The sequence below is a fragment of the Diplotaxodon limnothrissa genome, linkage group LG11 (genome assembly GCF_057381915.1).
Source record: "Diplotaxodon limnothrissa isolate DT_005_m linkage group LG11, D_limnothrissa_male_GT1.1, whole genome shotgun sequence".
NCBI classification, from domain to species: domain Eukaryota; kingdom Metazoa; phylum Chordata; class Actinopteri; order Cichliformes; family Cichlidae; genus Diplotaxodon; species Diplotaxodon limnothrissa.
In genome coordinates, this window is record NC_140606.1 from 39,653,013 (window position 1) to 39,665,801 (window position 12,789).

General features: G+C 45.6%; 1 protein-coding gene across 3 annotated transcripts; it reads right to left on the reverse strand.

The window, feature by feature from the left end:
- Positions 1 to 2,190: 2,190 nt before the first annotated feature.
- aste1a (asteroid structure-specific endonuclease 1a) lies at positions 2,191 to 9,136 on the reverse strand. 3 transcript variants are annotated; one of them, XM_085366744.1, is made up of 6 exons: positions 8,979 to 9,136; positions 5,784 to 6,595; positions 4,088 to 4,393; positions 3,763 to 3,967; positions 3,113 to 3,248; positions 2,191 to 2,590 (listed from the first exon to the last, which is right to left on the reverse strand). In XM_085366744.1, exons 1-6 carry the CDS (start codon positions 9,103 to 9,105, stop codon positions 2,191 to 2,193), a joined length of 1,986 nt encoding a protein of 661 aa, XP_085222870.1. In that variant the 5' UTR covers positions 9,106 to 9,136. The 3 variants fall into 3 exon arrangements, with proteins under 3 accessions (XP_085222870.1, XP_085222871.1, XP_085222869.1); XM_085366745.1 differs by having other exon boundaries at positions 3,113 to 3,225; positions 3,767 to 3,961; positions 4,082 to 4,396; XM_085366743.1 differs by lacking the exon at positions 8,979 to 9,136 and having other exon boundaries at positions 4,088 to 4,396; positions 5,784 to 6,725.
- Positions 9,137 to 12,789: the final 3,653 nt, after the last annotated feature.

Sequence of the window (12,789 nt, forward strand, 5' to 3'; positions counted from 1 at the left end):
TTTAGATAATTAGTTCACTTTGCAATCAGCCTAAGCACTATAATCCAGGTAAGCTGTGTGTGCGGAGTACAATGGAGGGAGCAGGAAGAGTGAGAAGTAGAGGAGGCCGAAGAAGAGGACGTGGAGGTGAAGAAGTAGGATGAAGAGGACGACAAGGACAAGGAGGAGCAAGAGGAAGACGAGGAGGGGGGAGAGGAAGCATGTTCACTGCAGACCAAGTAACCCATATAGTCATTATGGCGACTGCAAATAATCCTATACTTGGAAATAAACACTTGTGTTTGTTTTGATGTGTGTGAATAAACACCAGTACTTGAAGTTTGGATCCCTCTATGCTTATGGATCTATGACAGAAGTATGAGCTCACACTGACATAGCCTACCTTGTGCACAGAGAAAGCAAAAGCCAGATGTGTTTTATATTCATACCATCAGTGTGCAGTTGGCGCATTGTGTGCTTAGTAGATGATGGCTTGTGTGTACTGTTTGATACGGAAACACCATTTTTACGAAGGTGTGTAGAGTTAATCTAGCTGTGTTTGCTTTTACAAGAGAACTACAATGTTTTGATGATTGGGTGACAGGTTTTCTTATTTGTGTGAAGAGTTTTGCAAAATTAGCCAATAGTTACAAAAAATGTGCTTAAGCAATCAGAAAAAACTGTAAAGGATTACAAGTACTTGACAGTACGAGAGCACCGAGCCAAACACGAACCTGAGAATCAACCCACCGGACAGATCTTCTGATGTCCTGTGGGCGCCGCGTGCGTTTCGTAAAATGCCTGAAACCTTCGTCATATTACGTCAGTCTGCAACCAAAATACTGCAAAATGCCCGACGCACTTCCAACAAGCTGAAACACCCAGATGTGTTTTTCAGAAGCTGATTTATGATCTGCAGCTGCACGGGTCCAAACAAACACTTACGATGCTGTGATCACCGCAGAGCGCCATCTGGTGTCCACATGTTTAGTAACTTGTCACAAATGTGATGTTCTAACAAACTGAAATGAAGAGCGCGGTGAGACGTTCTGAAAAAGCAAGAATTGATCCAAGTGTGACGCAAATTTGTCCTTAAAATGAGAAGTCCCCGAAAATAGCAGCAGAGACAGCAGCTGCACAGAAGAGCCACAGACGACGGCCCTGGATGGGAGTCGGTCCTCCTCGGGCTCTGGGGGATCTCCTCCATGCCTGCCTAAGGACCTGTGGGGGCGGGGCCATGGCTCCCCACTCCCACTATCAGACACTTACATGGAGAAACCTGATGAACACAAGCGCTCACACACACAGGTGTAAACAGACACACACTGTCTGGGTTGGCTGCTGTCTCCAAACATCTCGTGCGTTATCAGTCCTGTGTGCTGCTCAGTAACATTCATGTTTAGTATTGACTGTTGCTGATGCTGAGGTTGGCTGTTGCCATGGTTTCCCTGCTGTCTTCTCTCTCTCTCTTGCCCTCTTTCTTTCTGTTTCCCATCGCCCGGTCCTGTAATAACTCCAAATAAAATCAAAATTAATAATAATAATAATAATAATAATAATAAAGACTGGATAAATATGACAATCAAGTGGACCAGTATAGCAGGAGCAGTAAAAGAAATCTGTTGGGCATTTTTCTTATCCTTCAGACAGGACAGGAAAAAAAGATTGGGGGTCAGAAACATTTAAATCTTTATTGATGAGGTTCCTTTTATTAAACTTACATTCATGCTTCCTGTAAAATCACAAATAAAAGGCTGTAAAATCCTCTGAAATGACCCAGATTGTGGAAAAACTAGCAGATATTTGTCCCATAAAGAGTCTGGAGCACAGGAGCCAACAGAGGGAGGAGAAAGTGGGCTGAAGCCGTAGGTGGCTAAAGGCAGACCCTCCAACTCCGGCCCAATGGCGTGGGATAGTGGAAGAAATTTTTGGAATGGAAAGGCTTACCTTTGTCCTTAGACTCGAGCTCGAGAAATTTAAGAAGCTCTGGGAAAAATGGGTTGTGTACTCCCCTTTGCACTGAATAAATGAATATTACCATGATGTAAGTAGATGCTATTACTGGAACTGTGAATGTCTCCCATGCTGACCTTAAGTTTTGTATTCCCATACTGTAAAATGATAAATAAAAAGTTATAAAAAAAAAATTAAAAAAAAAGTGGGCTGAAGCCAGACAGAGTGGATGCTGACGGCGGTTCCAGCGACGGTCCGTCAGAGGAGGTCCATGCCTCGGCCCTCCTCCTTCCGGCTCAGTTCCACTTTGTTGCAGCGATTCCTTCTCTCCTTGGTTTTGTACCGAGTTCTCAGCAGCAGCCGATCATCCAGCCGCAGGTCTTCCTGTGCCCGGGCCAAGCTGCGAGCCTCTGTCTCCTCGTCGTAGTCCAGCTGGAACAGCCTGAGGTTGGTGTGGTCGTTCAGAGCCCGCCTCTCTGCCTGCTCGCTCTCTGAGAACTCGGAGCCCTGGCGGGGCCGGGGCCGGAGCTGGCGGATGGCTGACAGCATGTCGCGGTACTGCTGCACTCTGGCCTGATCTGGCTTCAGGACACGCTTCAGTCTGCTCCCTGTCCTCCTCATGTGGACCAGCTGGTGGACCAGCGTCCCCTGATAGAACCTGGAGATCATAAAGAGAAGATGGAGAATGTTCGCTCTGCTGGATCATTTGTCCAAACCAGCCTTTAACTAAGCTCTGCTCTCTTTCTCCTTCCAGACAAACATGTTGGTTTAAGCAGGCGAGTCCAGAGCGCTCTGAGCTCATGTGAGAACCTCCTGAAACTCTACAACACAGTCCCCGCTCTTTGCTGCCACTTTTTCATCAAACTGTGAGGGAGGGGCTCCATCCATCCATGGATCAGGAGCCAATTGAGGCTTTTCCATGCAAACACACAGCTGTGTGAGTCTGCCTGCATATGCACATTTATACTGTGAAACAGCTGCGAGTCACTGATCTTGCAGAGCGATTGTACAGAACTGTACTGATTAAAGCCTCCGCAAACACAAACGTCACATAGAAGAAGTCATGTAACGGTTTCTACAGCACGCCATAATAAAAACACGCCTATGCACGTTTGGCACACTGATCTGCCCCATGCCTACAAACGACCTCGTGAACAAGCGCTTTGAGAGAACGCCTCACCGTGCGACGTCTGGTTCAGGCAGAGGGAGGCCCAGCAGCTGGTTCAGGTGCATGCTGTCCTTCATGCACACCTGCCACTGGCTGAAGGAGTGAGCCACGCCCACATCAGGCTTCTGATGACAGCAAGCCTGGACAACTGCAAAGCACACACACACACACACACACACACAGAGGGACTTATTTAGAAACATTTTTAAACCAAAAAGATTTCTGCAGCACCGAAAGAAGAAAAACCTTCAACTAAACATAATAATAAAAACTAAGATCAGAAGAATCAAAGTTTTAAAAGCTGATTTTATCTTCAGAATCGTAGATTTGAACCTTTCTTTGTCGTGTAATGTAAAACAGACTAACACGGTTGTTATTTCTGGACTGAACTGAGCCTGGAGATTATTTCACAGGTAATAATATCCATGATACAGTCCACACACACGTCTCTGCTGCTAATAAACCTTTAGCCTTAATCCAGTTTAAACAGGTGAGCACTGTCCAGAGAATGTCCGAGAACAGAACAGTATCAGGCTGTAAACATGTTTATTTCTGCTGTAGTTTTAACATGGGACTCTATGGGGACTGACTCACTGCTGCCTCTGCTGGACACCAGAGGAACTGCAGGCTTTGGTAACGTCTCCTCTGGTTGTGTTTCCTACCTGCGCTGAGTCGCGATGTGTCTTTGAGGTTCATTCCCAGCAGCAACGACTTCAGCAGCTTCAGGTCCGGACGAGGCCGAGCTCTGTTCCACCAGTAACAGGTCACAGCCACTAGGAGGCGCAGCTGAGGCGGCAGCTCGTTCAGAAGTTCCTCTTTCACCCCGAGAGCCTCGAGTAAGACCTCCAGACGTTCAGAGAGCTGCGCCTGGGGCCACGAGACAGCCGGACGAAGAGTCGAAACGACATTGTGACAGACATTAAAGTTAGCTTGCTGCACTGAGGATTAAAAACACAAACCGCAGTTCATTTCCACTAAAACTGTCACCTCATGCAGTGAGTTCAGCTGGAGCCGCTGAGCCACTCGACTGAAGGTTGGTTTGATTCGGATGAATTTCAGCTGGAGGTCCTCCCTGTCTCTCTCCTCCACCTTATATGACGTCTCTTTGCCCAGCAGCAGCCCATACATCACCTGGCGGAGAGGTCTGGAGGTCAAGTTAGCACTGGGCAGGTCTTTGTGGTCCACGGGGGTGCCGAGGCTCAGCCTGTGCAGCAGCAGTACGTCCAGGGTGTCCCCGGGTAGCCGGGCCTGCATCACACACAGCTGCATCCAATCTGGGATGCGACCAATGAGCTCCTGGAGACCAGGACACGAAGGTTTTACCAGACATTTACCTCAAGTAACATTTACATTTACAAACCCTCTGAGGTGTAAATGTCCCAACTCCCTAACCCTTTGTTCAGGAGAGTAAAACTGTCATTTTGGTGGGAAAAAAGACATTTTGATGTTTTTTAAGTGTTTTTTTTCTAGTGTAATTGCCAGTAGCTAGGAGAATCCTCCAGTCCACCCATGTTCTGCAGCACATCCACATCCAGCTCACAGGCACAGCAGGCAGGACACATCCTAACCAGACGTCCTTTAGATGTAAAGGACCAGCAGCTCTATTTTCCTCCTGAGTGCCTGAACTGCTCATCCTGTCTCTGAGCCTGGACACCCTTCAGAGGAACATCCTTTCTGCTGCTCGTATCTGAAATCTTCGTAGCAATTGGTGAAAGTAGCTGTCTGTAAATTTACAGCTCTGGTTATAAAGCATCAAGATCAGAGCAGATGCTGGTAGAACAAAAACCATTCTGATATTTATGGCGTTTGAGTTTAGGATATGTCAGAAAACATATGTACTGATCGTCACGAACTAATCTGAAGGCTCGTTTGCCCGATCCCTACAGAAGCTTGCCTTAGTTCCATCAGTAACACTAACTTCTTGGACCTGACGATGGTCAGATGGACATTTAGACTGTTTCCAGTCTTGAACTTGTAGCCATGGTCCTGAGTTCTGCTCCCATTTCCAGACTCTTCCACCTGCATCTGCAGCACTGAACCCTTCCAGCACGTTATACTTAAAGACCGTCTGAGGACCTCTGTCTCTGAGAAGAAGAAATCACCCAAAGTCCTTTTTTCTAGACTTTGGGTCCGGGGAGAAAAGCCGTCCACAACTTGAACCATCCCTGAGTTCACATGTGATCTAGGTCCTCAACATATAAACCTAAAAACTTCTTAAAACAGTGTTTGACTTCAAAGGGTCAAAGACTCAGATGGTACAGAGTCTTGTTCTTCATCAGGGAACAGCCACAGACATCAGGAAAGATGGACACAGTTTCCAGGTCTGAAAAGTGAGGCCAGTGAGGAGCTCCGTCATGTCTGCATTCTTGTCAGTAGCCAGCAGGTGGCGATAGCTGTAGGGGGAAGCGGCTTCCTGTCTTTACCTCTGTAAACACTTTCTAGATGAGTTTATGTGATCAGTAACTCGTTTTAGGTTTTTACTAAATTAAACATTATTGCACTGTGTAAATGCATTCTTGAGGCTTCAAAGCAAGACTTCAAAAACCAATGACTGCTGTCACAGCTTTGCCTCTATGAGAAAACAGAACTGACCTTCTGCACTCCAGGTTGGAAGACATTTGGTCTCCACAGTGGAACGACAGACCTCAATAAAGGACATTTTTCCTTGAATGAGAATCATTACCTCATCTAGGAACGGAGGAACAACCCCACGGACGAAGAACTCCACCAGCGAGCTGCGAGGTAGTTTGTATTCCTCCATCCCCACAGACAAACTCTGCAGCATCTTCTCCTTGTTCTGGCTCTTTCCTCCCATCAGCTCCACTGCTGCCTTCAAGGTGTCCTCTGGCTGCTCAAAGTCCTTCATCCAGCACAGCAGGCCCTCCAGGCGGCTCTGAGGCCTACTGGCGTCTGGGGCAAACCGACTCCAGATAAACTTCGGCAGCTTCACGTAGTCGTTCCCAGCCAGGGCAGCGAAGGTGGGCAGGAGCTGGGGCTGGATTTCGAAGTAGATGCAGAAGCTGGAGGTATAGTACCTCTTACAAGGGATGTAGCTCTTTGAGCCATTCCCCTTTACATCCTGCCACTGGAAGTAAGAGATGGGCAACAATCCTGCTGAGAGGTTGAAGATGTAGAAGTCGCTGTCGTTGGAAAGCACTGGGCACTGCCACTTATCAGCTAGGGCGGCTATCTCCCGGTCGGCCTCGCCAAAGCACTGGGCGACCGGGACCTTCAGCCGGGTCAGCGTCTGTCTGAACACCCACTTGGTCATAATTGGCCGGATGTCTTCCTTACCCCCGTCCTTTGCTGCTCGATGGGCTCTTTCGATCCGCTGCTCTGCCCTTTTTGTCACAGTTTCGAGCTTCTTGTTGGTGTGGTCCGAGCCTCCGTCCAGCACCATGTAAGGATCGACCTCGCAGGTTCTGAGGGCTGTGATGAACCTCTCAATCAGGCTTTCATAGGCAGCATACTCCCCGCCGTGATTCTGGTCCAGACCTGAAGAATCAGCCAAAACAAACACAACAAAGAGACTCCAAGAGTCAGTTTTGCACGTGGCGACAAACCATGCTGAACTGACATCAAGCAGAAACTGTCTGAAACAAATGCTGTCACCATGCTGTGACATCAGGAAGCTCGAGAAGATGTCAGGAAGGTCAAAGAATACTGAGGCGAGTAGTTTTACATATCCAGGACATGCGTAATGTTCAGCACGTCTGAGTGATGAAAGTGTGCATGAACTCAAACCAGTACTTCAGATACTGATCCTGTGATGTTCCCTCAGCACCTTAAAGGCTTCCATACTACACATATTTAAATGTAATGTGGTTTTTATAGATTCTGGTTCTGAACAGTGAAGCTGTAGGGACTTAGGCCTCCAGCAGGGGGCGACTCCTCAGGTTGGGAAAATGATCTCTGAGCTTAGTAATCTCCCCTGATGAGCTCAGTCTGTGGGTTCAGATCTGACTGAATCAAACGTGACTGTCTACAGTCTGAAGGTGTTTGAGTTTAGTGCACCATCAGCTGATTCTGGGTCAGTAACTCACTAAACTCTGAACTCTGTGACTTTGTGGTTGGTTAGGAGCAGTGTTGGTCAAGTTACTTGAAAAAAGTAATCAGTAACTAATTACTGATTACTTCCCCAAAAACGTAGTCAGTAAAGTAATCCTGTTACTTTACTGATTACTTATTTTCAAAAGTAATTAATTACTTAGTTACTTAGTTACTTTTTAAAAACACGATTTACAACCTGAATAGGTGATAAAGCGATAGATCTTTCAGCCCAATTCTACTTTCTACATAATCCATCATGCAAAATGTAATCAAATGGAAAAGTCTCTTTTTAAAACTTGTTTTGTTAGTTTTAATCTTTTAACTTTATGCATCAAGCAAACATTTAATTATATGCAACATTCTCTGACTGGAAGAAATTAGTTTAACATTTAAACCTATTTTCTGCACATTCCAGCACATAAAATAAAATATTTTTGTGTTTACACTCAGTCTTTCAAATAGATGCAAGTAAAACACAGCAGAAAATAAAGAAAGTCAAAGACTCAGCGGTCCTGTTGCTCTATTTTCACCTGTAAAGCAGGAGTGGGGCAGGCGGAGGTTTACCCTGGTGCAGGTGTGCCGCGGTCAGTGGAAGAATCCGCGAGTTTCTCTGTGAGTTTCCCATTACGTCGTAGCTACTCGGTGCTTGTTGGAAGTTTAGGGGTTTTTTCGCTGTAAAAAGAAGTTTTCTTCCCACGCACAGCGGACACTAATGTTTTTGTCACTTTTTATGGAATCAAACTCAAAGTAAGGTCAGTACTTCCACGCTTTAAACGCTGCACGCTCATACTCTCTCTGCACTCGATATATGATCCATTGTTGATCTGCACACAGCTGTTGTCACGAACGTTGCACTCGCTTACGTCACTGTCGTGAGACATTCTCGCAAAAAATCACGGTTTTAGTAACGCAGTAACGCAGCGTTCCTACGGGAAAGTAACGGTAATCTAATTACTGTTTTTGCAATAGTAATCCCTTACTTTATTACAGTAACGCATTAGTGTAAAACAGCTGAAAGCCAAACATCCAGATCACACACCAGAGCAACATCTGCAGAGCTCAACAGCAGCGGTCAGGTTTCATAATTCTGCGGTTTAATGACTCGGACACGTTTAAAATCTTATCTGTTTTAACATTCATCACACGTGCGCGCATGGGAAGACGTGCGCGCGTGCACTATGTAAGTAAAGTTTATTAAGCGCTTTTCACAGACAGGCAGTCACAAAGTGCTGTACACAAAGATTATAATAAACAGTACACTCAACAGACATTATACACAAGGTAAAAAGTTTAAATGCAAATTAAAAATGTGAAGAATATAAAACACGTAGATCAACAAAAGGCTTGTTTGAACAGAAAAGTTTTTAACTGCTTTTAAAAAGAATCCACAGAATCAACTGGTCCACAGCCGTGGTGCCACAGACTTGGAGGCTCCGCCCCCTGTTGTCTTCAGACGGGTTCCGAGGAACAACCGACAGAGTCTGTGCGCGGAGACACGAGCCGCAGAGTGTTTTAGAAGAAGCTTGGATAAATAATCTGCGGCCGTTTAATGCTCTGTATGTTAGAACAAGAATTTTAAAACGAATTCTTGCTTCTATAACACAAACACACGCGCACGCACCATAATACACACACACACATTTTTTGCCGGTCACACCTCCGTTTGTCCGGTGGTCGTCCGTTTGTATTAACAGCAGTATTAAGTAATAGTACTAATACTTCTTATCAGCAGAATCAGTGACCTTAATGACGTCAGTAAAGAGGGTGCGCATAAACCTGCAGCTCACAAACTGAACAGACTCCTGGAGTTCAGACCGGAGCTGCTCACCTGACTCAAAGTACAGCCAGTGGTACAGGTTGGATCCATCGATCACCAGCCGGCTCCTGCCGAACTGGACGTCCCGGTAAATCTTCTGGTGGTTGTCTAAGAAGGTGGTCAGACCCTGAACCCCCATCCTGGGTGTGAGTGCGCCGCGGATCTCTAACTGCGCCTCCTCCGCTCTGTGTTTTCTTAAGTTTCATTTCTTCACATCAGCTGATTATAGCTGATAGCAGCGTGCACGCGCTGAGAGGGGCTGGGTGATATTTGGGTGATCCACCAAAGTCAGCCTGCAACAGCGGAAATATCATATGCAGAGATGGGCAGTAACGCGTCAGTGATTAGTTACTGATTACTTTTTTCGTGATTACTCTTTTTGGCCAGAGGGGCCGATGGCGCGATATGGCAGCCTGGCCTCTGTCAGTCTGCCCCAGGGCAGCTGTGGCTGCAGCTGTAGCTGCCTCCACCAGTGTGTGAATGTGAGAGTGAATGAATAGTGGCATTGTAAAGCGCTCTATAAATGCAATCCATTATTATTATTATCATTATTATTATTTTTCAAGTAACTTGACCAACACTGATCATATGTGTTCACGTGCCTGTGTCCCCCCAAATGTGTGGCCATGGAAACAACGTCCTCCTGCCCTTCGACAGAAATATAGAAAAACATTCATTACAGAGATGTACAGTAATGTCAGTGATTACATGAAATAAAGTTACACGGGACCTCGTGTTTATCAGGGCAGGCACGTGCAGAGGGGGGGGGGGGGGGGGGGGGGGCTGGAGGGGCTTGAGCACCCGCCCCTTTCCTGATGGGTGCCCAAGGTGCCCTTTTGTTGAGGCAACTTTTTAAAAAAAAAATTTTTTAATTTTTTTTTTTTATGTGTGTGTGCGTGCGGAGTCCTGTCTGTGCCCCTCAACAATAATATTTAACTATTAATCACAGTTTTGCTAAATAAAAGGATCTGGCTTGCATCAGTCACATGACCACATTTAACCAATGATCGTCCTTGACGGCAGAACGCGCTGGTTACGAGCCGGGAACGAGCTCACAAAGAGCACGCGCATTTTTAGCGGTCCGGAGCTGCAGGAGAAACTGAAACTGAAACAAACGAGCGTGCTGTGTGTGCAACAGCGCGACAAACATTACCTGTCCTTTTATTAACTGCACAGGTAGTGCTGGTCATAGCTGCTGGCTACCTGTGTAAGGCTGTCATGGGTCTGTAGCTGTGTCACCGTTTTAGGGAACATGTTTAGTTTTAAAGTAAGTTTCCGGGCTTTTCCTGCCTTTCTGGAGGGATTATATTTCACTAAAAAACGATCTAATATGCATGTCCACATAATTATGCATTATTATAATATATTAAAAACACACTGTATTTTAAAGAACATACATTAAGAAGCAGATTATATTAGATTTATATTTTAAATAAGACAAAAGTTGGATTTTACAGCAGTAAAATGATTGTATCTCTACAGTTTAAAGATGTAATAAGCTTTGCCCTGCACAGAGTGGATAGTGAAACAAATGGAATCATCATAAATACATTATTTCATATTTATTACTTCCCCCTCCTCATTGCTTTATTATTGTAGCTCTAGTAATAAATAATAATGTAAGGATTCTGGATCAGCACCGTGATGCCCATAGTATATACAGTATTCTGAAGAAGGTCTAACATGTCACTGTGTGTGCGTGCATGTGTGTGTTTTATGTATATGGATTTAAAAAAATATATTACTCATGATATAACATTGTCCAGACATGGCTGGTAAGGACATGAGGAGGAAACAGTAGGAGCTGTGTGAGGCTACTAAAGGCAGGGCTATAACATTTTTCTGTCATCATTTTATTATAGATTAAGTGCTGGAGTTGTTAGGTGTGGATAATTAGATTATAGTTTATTGCAAGAGCAAGTTGTGCCTTGTTCTCAGATGGACAGCAAGTGGAGAGTGATATATGAAATGATGGGATGGAAGGAAGAAGAGAAGCAAAGAGTGATTCACAGGCAGAGCCTAAATTATTTCTCACAGTTTTTGTTGCCTTATGGTTCCAAGCGCTGTCACCAATCTTTGCATTTTGTTATTATCTCATGACACTTGTTTAATCAGCTACCATCTCTCCTGTGGACTTTTTAATGTCTACAGTCTCAGTTCAACACAGCCCTGCCCTTCCCATATTAGATTTTTGATGAATGTGTGTTGTTGTTATTCAGCCTGGTTCAACGTGCCCCTTTTTAACTTTGAGCACCCGCCCCTTTAAACCTCTCTGCACGGCCCTGTATCAGGGTGTTACATGGATTTTAAGAATCGCACGCTACGTGTCAGACACTGTCTCAGCTGTAAGAAGAAAAATGATGTGATGGTTTCTGATGAATCTGGATGAGGTGGCTGCAGATGCTGCAGTGTGCACTGAGCGGTAAGAAGGTGCAACACTGAGCCCAGAGTGCTTGTGTTGTTCCTACATCACCATAACCATGCAAGGGATCAATCGCATTGTTATGATGTCATACCTTTGCAATGTGGGGGGCGGGACCTTTGTTTATATCAAACACTTTTCAGGAACCAATGGGAAGTGTTATCTTTATAACATACCTAATATCAATCTAGGTTTGCTGTCAGGCAAATTTAAGCAAGTCATGTTGGTTTAGTGGTGATGCTAATGCTAAACAAACCTGCAATGTTTGTGTATCTGGACTAAGGTTGTCATGGTGATGATCCCACCACTGAACCCACAGACATGATCACACTGGAGGGTTCCAGTACCTGTGTCTGGCAGCTTAAACGTGTTGGGTTAGGGCCCGAGCCGCTGAGGGAGGGGCAGTCATACCCCGACTGGGTGACAGCAGGCTGCTGTTACTGGGAGGCGGAGGGGGGAGGAAAGAAAGGGCCGGGACCTACAACATCACATGATCAAAAGCATCAGCATCCCAGTTCCTACATCGGGATGCTGCAGGGCGCAGGTGTATCTGGACTGGGAGGAGACCATCCTGTCCTCCTACAGAAAGGTCCCTGACACACCTGCACACCTTCTTCACCGTGGGTTCGGAGTGTGGATGAGACTCCTCTCTCAGACTGTGCCAGCTGCACTAGGCCTTGGCTCGGCTTCATAGACCACTGTGGGAGATGCTGATGGAGGCTGAAGAGAGAATATCATCAGCATAACCTCAGACCTGCTGGTAACCATCACTGAGCTTCACTCTTTTTCACCTTTATTCTGTTCCTCTGATCATGTTACGACAACGACGATGATGATGGTGATGATGGTACTGGTGTGGGTATGTGTGTTTCTACCGCCTCCAAAAACAAACTTGTCCCCGGCAGAGACAGGGAGCTCCGGCCAGTGTTGCCAACTCCTCAGTAAGGAAAATCGCTATTGGCTGTCCTAAAAGTCGCCAAATGACGTCATCGCCTAATTTGCATAATTGGTCATGCTAATGTAACTGTAACCTACGCTGTTGGAGAGAGAAACAACATCGTGGAAGAGACAAAGTGAGTAAAAAACGTCCTAAATGCATTTATAGTTTATTTAGAACTACGAATTAAATTTCTTTTAGCAATTATTGTTTTTTTAATGTCACAATTCCAACCCTGCTCCTTTATGCCACTGCTCCACTTTTGCCTGGACCGGCAAAAGTGACCCGAGATAGGCGCTCTGGTGGAGTTACTGTGTGTGTGTTTATAAGTACTTTTAAACCTTGTGATCCCCAAAACAGCATAACAGTAAAAGAACTGACTGCGTTACAGTCAGTGCGGAGCAGCGGCTTCACTCATGCGCGATTCATTTGCCGTTTGGACGCACAGGTGTGAACGTCTCCTG

Coding starts and splice junctions, on each gene's coding strand:
- aste1a (XM_085366743.1), bottom strand. CDS start 6,725: ATGTCACAGCATGGTGACAGCATTTGTTTCAGACAGTTTCTGCTTGAT. Junction 3,249..3,762: donor CACATCGCGACTCAGCGCAG/GTAGGAAACACA, acceptor TGTGCTTTGCAG/TTGTCCAGGCTTGCTGTCAT. Junction 2,591..3,112: donor CCTGAACCAGACGTCGCACG/GTGAGGCGTTCT, acceptor TATGATCTCCAG/GTTCTATCAGGGGACGCTGG.